The sequence below is a fragment of the Centropristis striata genome, chromosome 6, assembly GCF_030273125.1.
Source record: "Centropristis striata isolate RG_2023a ecotype Rhode Island chromosome 6, C.striata_1.0, whole genome shotgun sequence".
Classification (NCBI taxonomy): domain Eukaryota; kingdom Metazoa; phylum Chordata; class Actinopteri; order Perciformes; family Serranidae; genus Centropristis; species Centropristis striata.
In genome coordinates, this window is record NC_081522.1 from 33,139,057 (window position 1) to 33,155,804 (window position 16,748).

Consider the following 16,748-nt stretch of genomic DNA (forward strand, 5'->3'; position numbering starts at 1 on the left):
ATAAACAGTTTTCATAAATAGATGGTCTCATTCAATATCAATCAATCTAGGAAAATGTCTACTTACACAACATAAACACTAAAAAACAAAAGATTATAAATACATGTTAAAAGCCCCATTATATTTTCAACACAAAGTCAGTATTTTAAACACAAAGTTACCTTAAATTTGAAGTTTATTCGACGTTTATTGTATGTATGTTTATGTATATGTACGGACGGGTTGATGGCTAATTCTTCCATCCCTGTCTTCCTGTCCTGTCCACCCTATTGCCTGTTAAGCATCTTTGAGTGTCTAGAAAAGCATTCATTAAATTAAATGTATTATTATTATTACTATTATTATTATTATTATTATTATTATTATTATTATTATTATTATTAATAATAATAATAATAATAAATGAGAAATATGCATGTTATTGCAGACTAGTTAATGCATATGATCATCTAAACATTTTAAATGAACCATACTGTAAGGCAAGGCCTTGCTGTCCCAGACTTGATTCACCCAGATCTGGCTCCAACTACCATCAGGAGGACTAACCACACCCACAGACAGGAGACTGAGCAAAGCGATACATTTTGTTTTTGGGAAGATTAACAAGAGTTGTGAGCACACAAATTTGTGTACGACTGTGTGCCGTGGACTACAGGATTTCATCTCTGCTCTGTCTGCCACTATTTCATCACCATCCATATTTAACATCCTCCCTGCGGCCACATGTCCTGGTTGCACTCTGGTCCTATCGCTACTTATCATTCATGGAAGCAATTACCTGGTCACACCAGACAGTGGCAGAAAGTCCTTTTTAAACAGGTGGTCCTGGAATCTTTGTGATGTAGCTGAGCAGGTTGGAAAATATCAAATTGCCTGAGAGGCAAAAGGTCCTTTCATAGTGCTGTTTCATGCTGCAACATGTACGGCTCTGTAACGTCTCGCCTGCACTATGAACACACCACAAGCGGGACACCAGGATCAAGTGATCCCACCAATTTTAGACCTCCAGAGGTAAACACAGAGGCAGAAAATTGGTGGGACTGTTGGAAGCGGAAACGCTATGAATCGGCCATCCCAGCAAGGCAGAATATTTGACATCGCGTGTGAAGTCTTACACACACTTCCCACTTGGTCCGACAGTCATCAAATCATTGTTCAGCAGCTGCACAATAACTGCGGCCGCCGTCGCTAACTGTACACAGCGTCCACCACTTATTGTAAACAAATCGGCATGCTAACTGTACACAGAGTGTCTGGTGCTTGTTGTAAACAAACTGAGGTCGATAACTGAACACAAACTGCTGCAGCACATACATACTGTACTGCTACAGAGCTAACTGTGCAGCATATTAGCACTGTGCTACTGTGCAGCACTGTGCTACTGTGCAGCACTGCTACGTCACTATCTTCTCCTCCCACCTCATTCTGAGATGCTGGACTACGCTATAAAAGGATATCACGAATATCACGCCTTCGCGGAAACACTATGAACTCCTTAAAGCGAAAAGCTGGCAAAGATCTTTCCGGCAATATAGCGGGACATTTGCGGGACCGCACTATAAAAGGAGGTATTATGTTTCCTTTCTACATTATGGAAGCTCAAGTTTCCTGTGTTTTGTCAAAGATCAGCACCATTAACACTTACTAGTTGAAAGGGAAATGTTTCCCCCGAGATTCCTTACCCAATCCCCATCTTTCGGTTCTGCAACAAAGACTAACTTTGGATGAAGGCGATTATAACAGGCAAATAAGAACACTCCTATGGGGGATCACACTTTATCTCAAGTGGATTCTTGACCCACCATGAATCTTACAATTCTGAACACATTCAATTGCAATGTTATCAGTTTAATAAAAGTTGAGTGAAGCCACAGGAAACAACAACAGTTTCTATGAGTCTTAACACACCCAATGAGATCATTCCTGCTGTGTCCTGGAGGCCCAGATGTTTGTATAAGTAGACATGTTGACAAGCTAGGCTCAATCGAATCGATTTAAATGCAATAAATGAAGCTTCAACAGCACAGTAAAAAAATTCTTGACATAATATTGGGGTTTTTAAGATTATCTTTCAAGTGTGTAATGATACGTGAATGAAAAGACTGTGGGACTGTAATAGGACTGTAACCGTCCTTTTTGCATTAGTTGTTTGCAGTGTGTTGAAGGAGCCACTTGACAAACCTGTTCTAGTGTTTCCATGATGCAGTATGGAGTTAAATCTTTACACAAAAATACAGTATGTTTAATTAACAGTATGCCCAATGCTCTAAGGTACTTAAATTGATGTACCCTATTTCACAATAATGAATATTATATGCTTAAGAGGTTGTCATTAAAATCAATCAATCTTTAACATTGATCGCCAACTGACATGATAGTAACAATGATAGTTAAAACCTTATATTATAAAGGAAGAAATCAAATAGATGTATAGAGATTATTTACTTGCCTTATCTCCTTGTGGATCAGAGGAAGGCGGGCGGTTGGGATTTCCCTCTGCCTGCTCTCTTTCTCTCTCTCTCCCCTCTTCTGAATGCTGGAGTTCCCAAAGCACCGATGCAGGGAGGGGGTTCGGTTTCTTGATGCAGTCTAGACAAGATATGAATACTTATCAGCCCTGTGTTTGTGTGTGTGTGGGAGAGCAGTACCCCAGTAAAAAAATCTGACACAAATGCAATGCAAATTAGCTAGAAGATAAAAGGATTATATTGCTATCACGCCACATATAAAATGCTCTTGCTGTATGAGCAGCATTTTTTTGATAATAAGAGACAGACATGACAGACAGAGGAAATAGAGGGGGTGACATGCTGCAAAAGCCCTGGACTTGATAACGTGTATAAAAAAATGTGTAAAAAAAAACATACAGACCCGGGGGAGGGGGGTAATATTTTGAGAAAAAAGTTTACGAGATTAAAGTGGCAAATCTACAAGAAAAAAATGTGCAGATTTATGAGATTTAACCCATTGAAGCCTGGAAAGCGTTTACGTCGTTTTGTAGTATTTGTATAAGCTCTCAAATACTTTATGAATTTAATTTCTATCTGCTACAGAGGCTGAAAAATCTATTATTTAGTAGAAGCGTTGACACTTCTGATGAATTTCCAGAAAAACTTCAGGTTTTAGGGGCTTATTTTAAAATCGCCCAGAGGTTTTACAGGAAGTTTTAGGCATCAATGGGTTAAAGGGGTGAATCAGTGCAGATTTGCCACTTTAAATCTCTTTTATCTACGCCTTTTTTTCTTGTAGATTTGCCACTTTTGTAAATTTGCAACTTTTTTCTCTAAATATTTGCCCGATAAAGGGTTAAAAGCTGCTGTACAAATAACATGTGGGGTCGTTTTTTGGGGAGGATGATCTTCAGAGGTGTGGACTTGAGTCACATGACTTGGACTCGAGTCAGACTCGAGTCATGAATTTGATGACTTTTAACTCGACTTGACTAAATGCAAAGAGACTTGTAACTCAACTTGGACTAATAACTTGTGACTTCACTTGGACTTGAGCCTTTTGACTTGAAAAGACTTGCTACTTTCCCCCAAACCCAAAGATTAAAAAGTATGTCACTCAGGACCGCTCTATCTCTCTTTAAACGTGTGCGTCTCTCGCTGTGTGTGTCTGACGTGTGCTGTCGGCACAACATCCAAACAAATTCGATCCATGTTATTTTGATCCGACAGCATCCATCCAATCAAATTGCAGGACAACCAGTGAAGATGAATTGTCAAAAATTGGCTTCACTTGGCAAAAATGACACCAAAGATAGTTTAGTTCAGGCAGTGTTGTAGTAGTCAAGTCTACAAGGTCTTGGTCTTGGTTTACTCGGCCTTGTCTCGGTCTCGGACAAAGCGGATTTTATTTCAAGACCAGTCAAGACCACAACTGTGCATTTTTGGATTTACTTGTCAATGTCATTACTGTGATTTTGCGTAAATCGTATTGCTTCGATTACAACCAATAACATGACTCATATATCAATTGAAACTATTGTCACCGTTAACGGCTGTCACCCCTCCCGCCTCCTTTCACACGCCCCCTCGTAAGTGCATGTGAGTGACAGGAGTAGAGGCCGTGAGAAGACGTCAGCCAACTCGTCTGTACGAAGTTGTAAATTCTGCAAAGCAACGCTAACGAAGACGGCTGGGACTGGCCTTGGTCTTGTCTTGGTCTCGATACACCGCGGTCTTGGTCTTGACTCGGTCTCGGTTCAGGTGGTCTTGACTGCAATATTGCGTTCAGGTATAAAAACTACAAAGTGGTGAACAAAAAACGAATTGCAGTATGCTCTTGTTATGCACTTGTTTTTTAAAAAAATGTGTGAAGAATGTTCTTGCAAAAAAAGTTTTGATAAATAAATACAGATTTTAAAAGCATACGTGAATCGTGAAAATTGTATTACTCTGTTGTTAAAAGGACTTGAAAGGACTCGAAACTCAAACTGTAGAACTTGACTTGAGACTTATCGGTCTTGACTTGGGACTTGAGGGCAAAGACTTGAGACTTACCTGTGACTTGCAAAACAATGAGAGTCTGTCAGGATTCCCACTTGGACATTACTGTTGTCTCCCTGTCTACCTGTCAAGTTTGACAGTTCTGAACTTTGTTTTTGTTTACACAAACAAGTGTTTTAGTCATTTGTCCGAGGCCCCGCCCATGTCCTTGTTTGGTACTTCCTGCCTTTGTTCTTTTCCCGCCTTTTTCTCTGTTAACCTGTCTCTCATTTGTGCCAATCAGTTTGAGTATTTAAACCCTAAAGTATTTTCAGTTGAGTTGGTCAGATCGTCACAGTGTGTACCGTATGTTGCCTGAAATTTGCGTGTCTGAGACTAGTACTTAGTAGTGAAGGGACAGCGAAGCTTCGTGAACCATTTGCTATATTTACGGAGCCCACTAGATGACGCTCTTTGTTCAACAAAGGGCTGAAAACACACTCAACTACCATTGCTAAAGCCTTATTTTTAAAGCCAAGACCGCCATCTAGTGGGGTCAAAAAATAAAGCAAATGCTTCACAAAGCTTCATTGTCCCTTCATTAGTATTTAGTTTAAGTTTATACTCGAGAGATTTAAGAAAGTTTTTTGAAGTTATCTGCCTGTCTTGTCTGCCTGCCTGCCTGTTAAAGAGCCCTGCCTGTACCTGGACTATCATTGAATAAAAAACAATCAACTCAAGTATTTGGATCTGCTCTTGATTCCCCACCTGAGGTCTGACAGAGCAATCTGTAGTTCTGTGTACAAAGTCAATCCAATGGGTCTGCATTGTTCTAATGACTCAATGGCCAGAGGGTGGACCAGACTGGGAGCACTGGGGGAATTCCCACTGCAGAAGAAAGAGAAATGGTGGAGCTGAAAGGGAAGCTCTGGACATAAGTAAAAGTCAGTGGGGGAAGAAGTATTCAGATCCCTTTACTTAAGTAAAAGTACTAATACCACACTGTGAAATTACTCCACTACAAGTAAAAATACTTGTTATGCAGAATGGACCCACTCAGATTGTTTTATATATTCCAAATATATTTTTGGATCGATATTATGATGCATTTACGTAAGTTTCATTTGATCAAGAGAGGGCTCATTTTAACTACTTTATATACTGTTATGAGGTAAAAAAAAATGTTTTAAACAAGTCGAATCACTTTTAATTGATCATGTTTTTTAGGTTAAATCTCAGCCTGAAAAGTAACTAAAGCTGTCAGCTAAATGTAGTGGATTAAAAAGGTTAATATTTGCCTCAAAATGTATTGAAGTACAAGTATAAAGTTACATTAAATGGAAATACTCAAGTAAAGTACAAGTACCTCAAAATTATGAGTTACTTTCCACCACTGGTAAGATTACATGTTCACCATCAAGAGACATGGTTGGGAATGATTGGAAAAGGACACCCTCAACATAAAAAATGTAACAACTACTCAAAGTTGATCCTGTTAGAACTTAGTTATTCTCTGTAGAAAAGCAACGGATCCACATAGAAGAAAAATGACAAAATAAGATAAAATTAAAACCCATATATTCTTTTGGTATGGAAGAAGTACAGTTAGAGGTAGCTTCATGGTGATCAACAGAAGGCCAGTCAGAGCTCAGAGGAAATGGCAGGTGCCAAACAGACTTTCCAAAAGGGCAAAAAAAATGGAAATGCAATTGACTTACTCTTGCATTTGCAAGAAACTTCCCTTTTTTAAACAATTTTTGATGCATTTTAAGCAATGTTTGTGTATTAATAAAACAAATGATATGTCACCCGGCCCTGGATAAGCGAATAAAAATGGATGGATGCCTGGGAAAAAAAGATAAGTTGAGACCTTTACCATTGTTTTGCAGCATCAACTTTGTGGACCCTCAGCAGTCTGGTGGTTTCTGGCGCCATCTGCTGTAACTTTGCAACAGCACAGCTCAGTTACATTTCATCTGTGTGTCAAGTTACTAAGTACATTTACTCAAGTACTGTACTTAAGTATAATTTTGAGGTACTTGTACTTTACTTGAGTATTTCTATTTTATCTAACTTTAAACTTACAGCTTTAGTTACTTTTCAGGTCGAGATTTACCATAAAAACATGATCAATTTAAAGTCATTAGACTTTTTATAAATGTATTTAAGCACATAGCAGTAAATTAAGTAGTTTAAATCAGCTCTACCTTGAGAAAATGTAAACATATAACAATAACATATTTAGAATATGTAAAAGAATCTGAGTGGTTCTATTCTGTGTTATGAGCAGTGGTGGAAGAAGTATTCAGATCCCTTACTTAAGCAAAAGCACTAATACCACACTGTGAAATTACACTACAAGTAAAATTCCTGCATTCAAAACTTAATGAAGTAAAAGTACAAAGATAAAAGTACTTGTTATGCAGAATGGACCCACTCAGATTGTTTTATATATATTCTGAATATATTATTGGATTATTATTATTAATGCATTTATGTAAGCAGTGTTTTAATTTTGAAAAGATAAGGCTCATTTTAACTACTTAATATACTGTTATGTGGTTTAATTAAAAAAAGTCTAATCACTTTTAATCAATCATGTTTTTTTGTCAAATCTCGACCTGAAAAGTAACTAAAACTGTCAGTGAGTAAAAAGTACAATATTTGCCTCAAAATGGAGTGGAGTAGAAGTATAAAGTTACATAAAATGGAAATACTCACGTAAAGTGCAAATACCTCAAAATTGTACTCAAGTACAGTACTTGAGTAAATGTACTTAGTTACTTTCCACCTATGGTTATGCATACTTTTACTTTTGATACTTCTAGTACATTTTGATGCTGATTCTTTTGTACTTTTACTTCAGTAAGTTTTGAATGCATGACTTTCCCTTGTAGTGGAGTAATTTCACAGTGTAGTATTAGTACTTTTACTCAAGTAAAGAATCTGAATACTTCTTCCAACACTGCAGTGTTGCAACATGTCAGTGGTGGAAAGTAACTAAGTACATTTACTCAAGTACTGTAGGTCTACTTAACTACATTTTGAGGCAAATATTGGACTTTTACAGTGTGGTATTAGTACTTTTACTCAAGTAAAGGATCTGAATACTTCTTCCACCACTGCATCTCCCCCATCTCTCCCATGGGTGAGCCAGACAAAAAAAGCTTTTAATCTTCTACAGTGTAAAACTCCAATAACCAGAGTATGACATGTACTGTAGGCCCAACTTCACCAGATGTAACTTGAACCTTTTTCCACGCCATTAAACCTGATTCGTTCCAGTTTATAACCACAAAACCACTCCTCAATTTCCACATAAAACGGATCCAGCTGTTCTTCCTGCGTGTGTCGCACTGCTCTCTGCTGCTGCTGCTCGTCAGACCGGCACACAGACACAGACACACACACACACAGACAGACAGACAGACAGACAGAGACAGACAGACAGAGACAGAGAAGAGGAAAGGTGTCTGGTATCATGCTGCTGTTGCTATCTGTGAGTTTGTGCTTGTTGTGGGCGAGCGGCGGCGCGGCCCGGAGCGGGCCGGTGGTCCTGCGGGACGCCCTGGAGCGAGGCCCGGTCAACCTGAACGACATGTTCCGGGAGCTGGAGGAGCTGATGGAGGACACACAGCACATACTGGAGGAGGCTGTCGACCAGGTCTGCGTCACATTTTATCCGTTCATTCAAGATTTCAGAGTTGTGAATTTTTGTGAAGAGAGTGACTCAATAACTTGCCGTGTTTTTTTTTTTTTTGTAATTTATCTCTAAATTGTGGAAACAATCGGTGTCGCTCACACAGTGGTGGAAAGTAACTAAGTACATTTACTCAAGTACTAAAGTACAATTTTGAGGTACTTGTAGCCTACTTTACTTTTAAGTAGTTCAAATGAGCCCTGTCTTTACAAAATTAAAACACTTATATAAATACATCCATCCATCCATTATCGTTAACCGCTTATCAGCAATCGGGTCGCGAGACATAAATACATCAATACAAATAATCTGATAATACATATTGTCAGATAAAGTAGGGCTGGGCGATAGGGACCAAAAGTCATATCCCGATAAATTCAGGCTGAATATCGATATACGATATATATCCTGATATTTTTATCGCAAAGTGAGAGCAAATGTTCAAATGAAAAAGCCAAATATGACATGTCACAAGTAGTTTTATTGAAACCGTTTATTTAAGTGAACATAACTCTATATTTTTTTTTAAATCAAAGCTCCTGCACATTTGAATAAAAAATGTCTTAAATAAAAATAGCCTGTGAAATAAAATAGGGCAATCTTTTTCTGGAATAAATATATTTATATGAGAAAAGAATAACGGACATTTAAAAAAACCCCGAAATATAACAAACCCTGGTAAGGGCAGCATTAAAATATGAAAAAAGAAAAAATTTTAACTATATTGATATATGCGATATGGTCTAATTCCATATCACATTTAAAAATATATCGATATATTGTTTATATCGATATATCGCCCAGCCATACTAATACCACACTGTGAAATAAATCCACTACAAGTACTCCCCCTACACATAAATGATCTGTTCTTGGTAGTAGCTAGTATAACTATTGCTTTGGGGAAAATCTGCGTTTATGTAATTTATGTGAATTTTTCGAGACATATATTATATTATATTAGTAGATTTGTATTTTCTTAACATTGTATTTTGACTTTTTTCTTAGTAATGATTTATTTTTTTCTCCAACCTGGCCCTAATCCTCTTTCTACAGATTATTAAGTATGAGGGAAAAAGTCGAAATACAATGTTGAGAAAATACGTATATAATATATAATATAGTCAGTGGTGGAAGAAGTATTCAGATCTCTTATGTACTCTAATGTACTTAAAGCATCAAAAGAAAAGGTACTCGTTATGCAGAATGGACCCACTGAGAATGGACCCACTAAGCACCAAAGCATTAAATTCTTAACATACTGCTATGGAAATACTCAAGTAAAGTACAAGTACCTCAAATGGTACTTAAGTACAGTACTTGAGTAAATGTACTTTATTATATCATTTAACCCAACAGATCAATAGTACCTCAAAAATGTACTTAAGTACAGGACCTAAGAAAATGTGCTTACTTTCCACCACTGACATGTTGCAACACTGCAGTGGTGGAAGAAGTATTCAGATCAATTACTGAAGTAAAAGTACTAATACCACATTGTGAAATTACTCCACTACAAGTAAAAGTTCTGCATTCAAAACTTACTGCAGTAAAAGTACAAAAGTATCAGCACCAAAATGTACCTAAAGTATCAAAAGTAAAAGTACTCGTTATGCAGAATGGACCCACTCAGACTGTTTTATATATTCTAAAGTTATTATTGGATTATTATTATTATTATTGATGCATTTATGTAAGCAGCATTCAATTTGATCAAGATATTGCTCATGTTAACTACTTAATATACTGTTATGAGGTTTAATTAAAAAAAACAACAACAAGTCTAATTACTTTAAATTTATTTTTTAGGAGTAAAAAGTACAATATTTGTCTCAAAATGTAGTGAAGTAGAAGTATAAAGTTACATAGAGTGGAAAAACTCAAGCAAAGTACAAGTACCTCAAAAAACTTTACTTAAGTAAAGTACTTGAGTAAAAGTACTTAGCTTTCCACCACTACAACACTGCACATAGTTTCCATGTCTGCTTTATGTCTAACCCACACCGTGTCTGAATAGTCTAATAGTCCTCATCATAAGAGCCTGCCAAATTAAAAAAAAAAAAAAGGAAAAAAAGGAAATGGCATATGGAAATAACCTCCACATACTTGTGTGACTGAGAACTTCACACACCCCATTTCTTTTTAGTAGCAGCTCCTGCGAGGCAGCAGTGAGGTCTGTTATTTTTTCCCTGAAATTTGAAATTCAAACATACATGTTTCAGTAGCCAGCGTCTGGATTTGATCCTTTGTGAACTACTGGGACATTTCTCTTTTGATGTCATGATTAATATCAATCAGTGCATGCTTCGTATCAACAAACTGTTCACGGTCATAGCCACCTCCTCCACACCATATAAAAATCTGATGTTTGGACATAATGAAAATGCCATCTGCTTTATTTTGTACACAAGTTACGATTCAATACGCAGCATTGGTGGAAGAAGTATTCAGATCTCTAACTTAAGTAAAAGTACTAATACCACACTGTGAAATTACTCCACTACAAGTAAAAGTCCTGCATTCAAAACTTACTGAAGTAAAAGTACAAAAGTATCAGCATCAAAAGTAAAAGTACTCGTTATGCAGAATGGACCCACTCAAATTGTTTTATATATCCTAAATATATTATTAGATTAATATTATGATGCATTTATGTAAGCAGTGTTTTAACTACTTAATACACTGTTATGAGGTTTATTTTTTTTAAGTACAGTACTTGAGTAAATGTATTTCCACCACTGGTTTTGGCAGACACCATTTCATATGACCACTAGAAAAAAATGAACTAAATCTCAAATATCTTATTAACATTTCAAGAAAAGCACAACGAAGCTAGTCAGATGCAAACTACAGGAAACATTTACCCTAAAACTGTTCAACTATTGAAATAGGCAAGTATCAGCATCAAAATGTACTTAAAGTATGCAGAATGGACCCACTTACAGTGTTAAATTTTACATATTCCAAATATATTATTGGATTATTATTGATACATTTTAAATGTCTCAAGGTAAGGCTCATTTTATCTACTTAATAAACTGTTATGAGGTTTAATTTTAAGAAAATGTCTAATCACCTTAAATGATGATGTTTTTTATGTTAAATCTTGACCTGTAAACTAGCTAAAGCTGCCAGCTAAATGTAGTGGAATAGAAGTATAAATATAATATAATAATATAAAAGATTGTTTTATATATTCTCAATGTATTACTATTGATGCATTTATATAAACAGCGTTTGCATATTCTCAAGGTAGAGCTCATTTTATCTATTTATATACTGATATGTGCTTAAATAATAATTTTAAAAAAGTAAGAATATAATGCAATAGTTATTTTTTATTTGTCATTGCACAGAAGTACAGTGAAATTAAAAAGACAATAATTTAAACATAGTTAAAATATATATATAAGAAAACCTATAAAAAAAACAAGCATAAGAAAGGATAGCAGCAGGTGTGGATATTTACAGGGACATAATGGGAGTTATTGCACATAAAAAATATATATATTGCACTGTTGTTCCACAATATTGAAATGTTTTTTTATTTTTTATTATTTCTTGGAGGCATACAGGGCAATGACAGGTCTAATCTAATCTAATATAACAAGTCTAATCACTTTAAATGTATCATGTTTTTTATGTTAAATCTCGACCGGAAGAGTAATTAAAGCTGTCAGCTAAATGTATTGGAGTAAAAAGTACAATATTTGCCTCTAAATGTAGTGAAGTAGAAGTGAAAAGGTACATAAAATGGAAATACTCAAGTACAAGTACCTCAAATGGTACTTAAGTACAGTACTTGAGTAAATGTACTTTCCACCACTGATACATACTCATTTAACCCAACAGATAATCACAGAGAGTGCTAAATCATCTCTAACGTCACTGGATCTGCGTATAAACCACCACAATGAGACAAAGATGATAATGGATGGAGACAGAGCTGACACGGTAAGGGTTAACTTTTCAATAAACACATATATCAGTAAAGTTGCTTTTCTGTCTGAGATCTGACACCACATACCACTTTTGGCATTTGTAGGAGATTAATAATAAAACAGGAGAGATTCAACACATCCACATGGAGATGTCTGGCCTCTGGAACAGTGTGGATCACGTGAGTCTTTGCTTTTTCCTGTCTGCTCGATGTGAATATTTAAAGGGCCATGTCTTTTTTTAAGCATATTTTGCCTGCTTGTTCAGCTGATAGCTTATTGACGCAAGATTCTGGAAATGTGTGTTTGGTTTTCAGGCTGAAACACAAACTGCAACAGCTTGAGGTATTGCTTGAAGTATTGTTTTTTAGTCGTGGTGATGCAGCCATTTGGAAACACAGCTAAAGGCTTGAGTGTTTCAGTGTTGGAAGAAGTATTAAGATCCCTTACTTAAATAAAAGTGCTAATAACACTGTGAAATTACTTCACTACAAGTAAAAGTCCTGCATTCAAAACTTACTGAAGTAAAAGTACAAAAGTATCAGCATCAAAATGTACTTAAAGTATCAAAAGTAAGTACTTGCTATGCAGAATGAACGCACTTACAGTGTTATATTTTACATATTCCAAATATATTATCAGATTATTATTGATGCATTTCAAATTTCTCAAGATAGGGCTCATTTTATCTACTTAATAAACTGTTATAAGGTTTAATTTTAAGAAAAACGTCTAATCACTTTAAATTATGATGTTTTTTATGTTAAATCTCCACCTGTAAACTAACTAAAGCTGTCAGCTAAATGTAGTGTAGTAGAAGTATAAATATATTTATAATTATATATAAGTATCAGCATCAAAATGTACTTAAAGTATCAAAAGTAAAAGTACTCGTTATGCAGAATGGACCCACTCACATTATTTTATATATTCCAAATATAATATTGGATTAATATTATTGATGCATTTATGTAAGCAGCATTTTAACTTTGTAAAGATAGGATTCATCATAACTACTAATATACTGTTATGAGGTTTCATTTAAAAACAAATGTCTATTCAATTTAAATCCATCATGTTAAATCTCGACCTGTAAAGTAACTAAAGCTGTCAGCTAAATGTAGTGGAGTAAAAAGTACAGTACCCCTTTAAAATGTAGTGAAGTAGAAGTATTAAGCTACAATAAATGGAAATACTCAAGTAAAGTACAAGTACCTCAAAATTGTACTTAAGAACAGTACTTGAGTAAATGTACTTAGTTACTTTCCATATTGAAGACTTAGTTGCAATGCTAAGATAATAATAGTATATTTAAAAAAAAAACTATTGTATCTATTTACATTACATTTATGGGTCAGTGACAAATAAGGGTTGGCAAGAAGTCAAATGGTGTAACCACAAAAGAATGATAAATATGAAATACTTTTTCCACCTACAGTGTATTTAATTGGACTTATACATATAATTACTTAATTTAAAAAAACATATTTTTGAGTATTTTTACATTTACACATTTTGTCAATATTGGGCAGAACATATTCTAAAAACAACCATTTTTTTGACAAATTATGTAAAATTTGTTATGTACCATAATATTGCAATATCAACGTGGATTGCATTTTTTTCTCATTTTAGTTCACTTTAATTTTCCTGTATATACATATAGATATCAGATTTTTATGAAAAAAATTACTGGTTACACCAACTGACAATGGGTTAGATCACGTCATTGACCCTTATATATATATATATATTAATATTACTGTACATATGCACTTTACTGCTATATACTACTATATATATATATATATATATATATATATTTCTATAATTTATAAAATATTCTCTGTTAAAATCAGCACAGGGATGTGACGTACAGGTGCTTGAAACCCTTGAAAATGCTTGAATTTTAATGTTGTGTTTTCAAGGTTTGAAAAGTGCTTGAATTTTGGATAAAGTGCTTAAAATTGTATCTTTCATTTCTTTAACAGCAAAATCCTGTAGAATAGAAATATAATTAGTTGGAGAACCTGAAACGAAAAGGTAAAATAATCATTTTCAGTATGTATGTATTTCGAAGAAATATGTAATTTACCACAGCTGTAAGATGCTGGAAAAGCTTGAAAATGGCCCTTGAAAGTGCTTGAATTTTACCTTGGAAAAGGTGTACGGACTCTGCTCATATCCTTTCCCTTCACTTCTCTTCCCCGTTTCCCGTTTTCTGTCCATGGATCGCGACAGTGGGGAGAAAGAAACTAGGCCAGTTTTATTTACGATCATGAAAAGCAAGTATAGGCTATGAAACATTTCCTTCTGTCTCCTCTACTCCCTATCAGGACTAAAGTCAATAAGACAATAATTTTGTTCTAGATTGGACTTTGTAAATTCTCAGTCCCAGACACATAAACAAACTCCATTCATATTTTCCCCTCAGTTCTGTAAATATTCATGATGTCTGTATAAAGAGACAGAGAGGTGGAGCTCTTGCTGAAACTGAGGCTCTGTTGTCTCAGCTTGTTTTATAAAGAATGAGCTCATCCAGGAAACCATATACCATATACTTTTTCACAATCTTTGCCAACAGGAGGCCAGCTTGGATTAGGATCATTATTCCTGTTTGCTGCCTGTTTGGCCGGTTTTGACTTTACAACAGTGGTTTTGATCTTTTTGCTTTCCTGGCAGCTGTGCAGAAAGTGGTTATTTTAATAGAGCTCGCTGCTGGAAAAAATGCCAGGGAGGCAAGTAAGCCTGCAAGCCAAGCAGGAAAAGGTCTGCTCTCCTAAAATGACTAACTTTGTAGAAATCTCACCCTCTACATGGAGTCACACTTGTGTTACACATAAAGAAGTCACAGTGAAGTCTGTTGACTCAGCAGCACTTTAAAGAAATGTTAATAAGTTTTCTTAGTTTCTAACAGTCACCTAAAGCTGTTCAGTTTTCTTTCAACTCTCCTGGGACCTCAAGAGTTCTCAGTCATTGACTTCCTGTTTTATTTGATACTAGATATATTTACTCAAGTACTGTACTTAAGTAGAATTTTGAGGTACTTGTACTTTACTTGAGTATTTCCATTTTATGTAACTTTATACTTTTACTCCACTACATTTAGCTGGCAGCTTTAGTTACTTTTCAGGCTCAAGATTAGACCTAAAAAAAACATTTAAAGTGATTTGACTTGTTGTTGTTTTTTATTAAACCTCATAACAGTATATTAAGTAGTTAAAATAAGATCTATCTTAATCAAATTTAATGCTGCTTACATAAATGTATCAATAATAATTATCTAAAAATAGATTTAGAATATATAAAACAGTCTGAGGGGGTCCATTCTGCATAACAAGTACTTTTACTTTTGATACTTTAAGTACATTTTGATGCTGATACTTTTGTACTTTTACTTCAGTAAGTTTTGAATGCAGGACTTTTACTTGTAGTGGAGTAATTTCACAGTGTGGTATTAGTACTTTTACTTAAGTAAGAGATCTGAATACTTCTTCCCTGGGTGAATCACAGTCTCTTGATGTCTGCCAGCTGTTCTGGTGTTTAACACTGTTTATGTATTGCATGTCTGATATATTTCCGTCTTCTTCCGTTCTGTCTGCTGCTGGTAGTTGTTGATTATAGATGACTGTTGGTGATCTTTTCCAAGAATGGATTATTCACCCAACTGGGCCCCGTCTTCCCATCTGTGTCTTTCTTTTTTTGCCAATGATACTCAATGATACCCAAGTTGGTAAAGGGCTCTATTTCTTCAATTCTGCTGCCTTCAAGTCTGATTGGTTCACCACTGGTTGCATTGACCCTCACAACCATTAGGCGCATTTCCCTTAGGTACTTTTCCCTGTAGTGAGCTGCAATGGGTGTGGCTTGGGAGAGAGGATCCGCCCAAGATCCGCCCAGCTCCACCAGTTAGCGGCTCAGAAAGTACCTGCCTTGGGTAGCTACTTTCTGAGCCGCTACTAACTAGTCGACGCTGATTGGATACGGTAGAGGAGGCGATTTAGCGCATGCATGATTCATTTGCAGACTGGTCCAAACTAGACGCTGAGGGGTTAACATCTCCTGCTCTGACTGCAGCTGGGAGAGACTGCTGCGGGAGGACTGGGCCGCTTGTGAGTGCTTTGGGACAGTGCCTGCTACTCATTAAGAAGAGTAGGAACAAGTCCCCAAAAGTCTCCAATAACACCAGAAAAAGTCGCTACATTTGTCGCTCGGCGCCTTTTTTGAAAAAGAGTCAGTAGAGGGGCCTGAATAGTCGCTTAATTATAGACAAAGTTGCTAAGTTGGCAACACCACTTGGTCGCATTGGTCTGTTGTCACATTGGAACTCCGTTGGTTAGCCGCTACAAAAGTACCTGTATGGGAACTTTCCAAAAAGTACTCAGTGGAAACATGCCTATTGTCTTTCCCTTAAGGATGTCTAGTGAGGTAACTGCAAGTGTTGTGGATTTCTCAACAAAACTTTTTGTTTTTTAAGATTAAGATTACGTTTTGCACACACGCACATACTGAAACAGCGAGCTGTCAGTCTTTGGACTAGAATCGGCAATCTTCTGGTTACAAGCCTGATTCTTCACCACTAGGCCAGACTAGACTGGACTTTTATTTAACATAAAATATAATTCGAGTTGTAATTTTAAATGGACATATGCATTCTTTTTGTCATTTTAAAAGTTCAGG

General features: G+C 35.9%; 1 protein-coding gene across 1 annotated transcript in view; it reads left to right on the forward strand.

Annotated features, from left to right (window-relative positions):
• The window catches only part of dkk3b (dickkopf WNT signaling pathway inhibitor 3b), a 28,346-nt gene that overhangs the window by 5,884 nt on the left and 5,714 nt on the right, over positions 1–16,748 (forward strand). Inside the window, exons 2-4 of the mRNA XM_059335783.1 lie at positions 7,814–8,094; positions 11,983–12,084; positions 12,176–12,250. Coding sequence (XP_059191766.1) covers positions 7,814–8,094; positions 11,983–12,084; positions 12,176–12,250 — 458 coding nt within the window. The remainder of the gene's footprint in view (positions 1–7,813; positions 8,095–11,982; positions 12,085–12,175; positions 12,251–16,748) is intronic.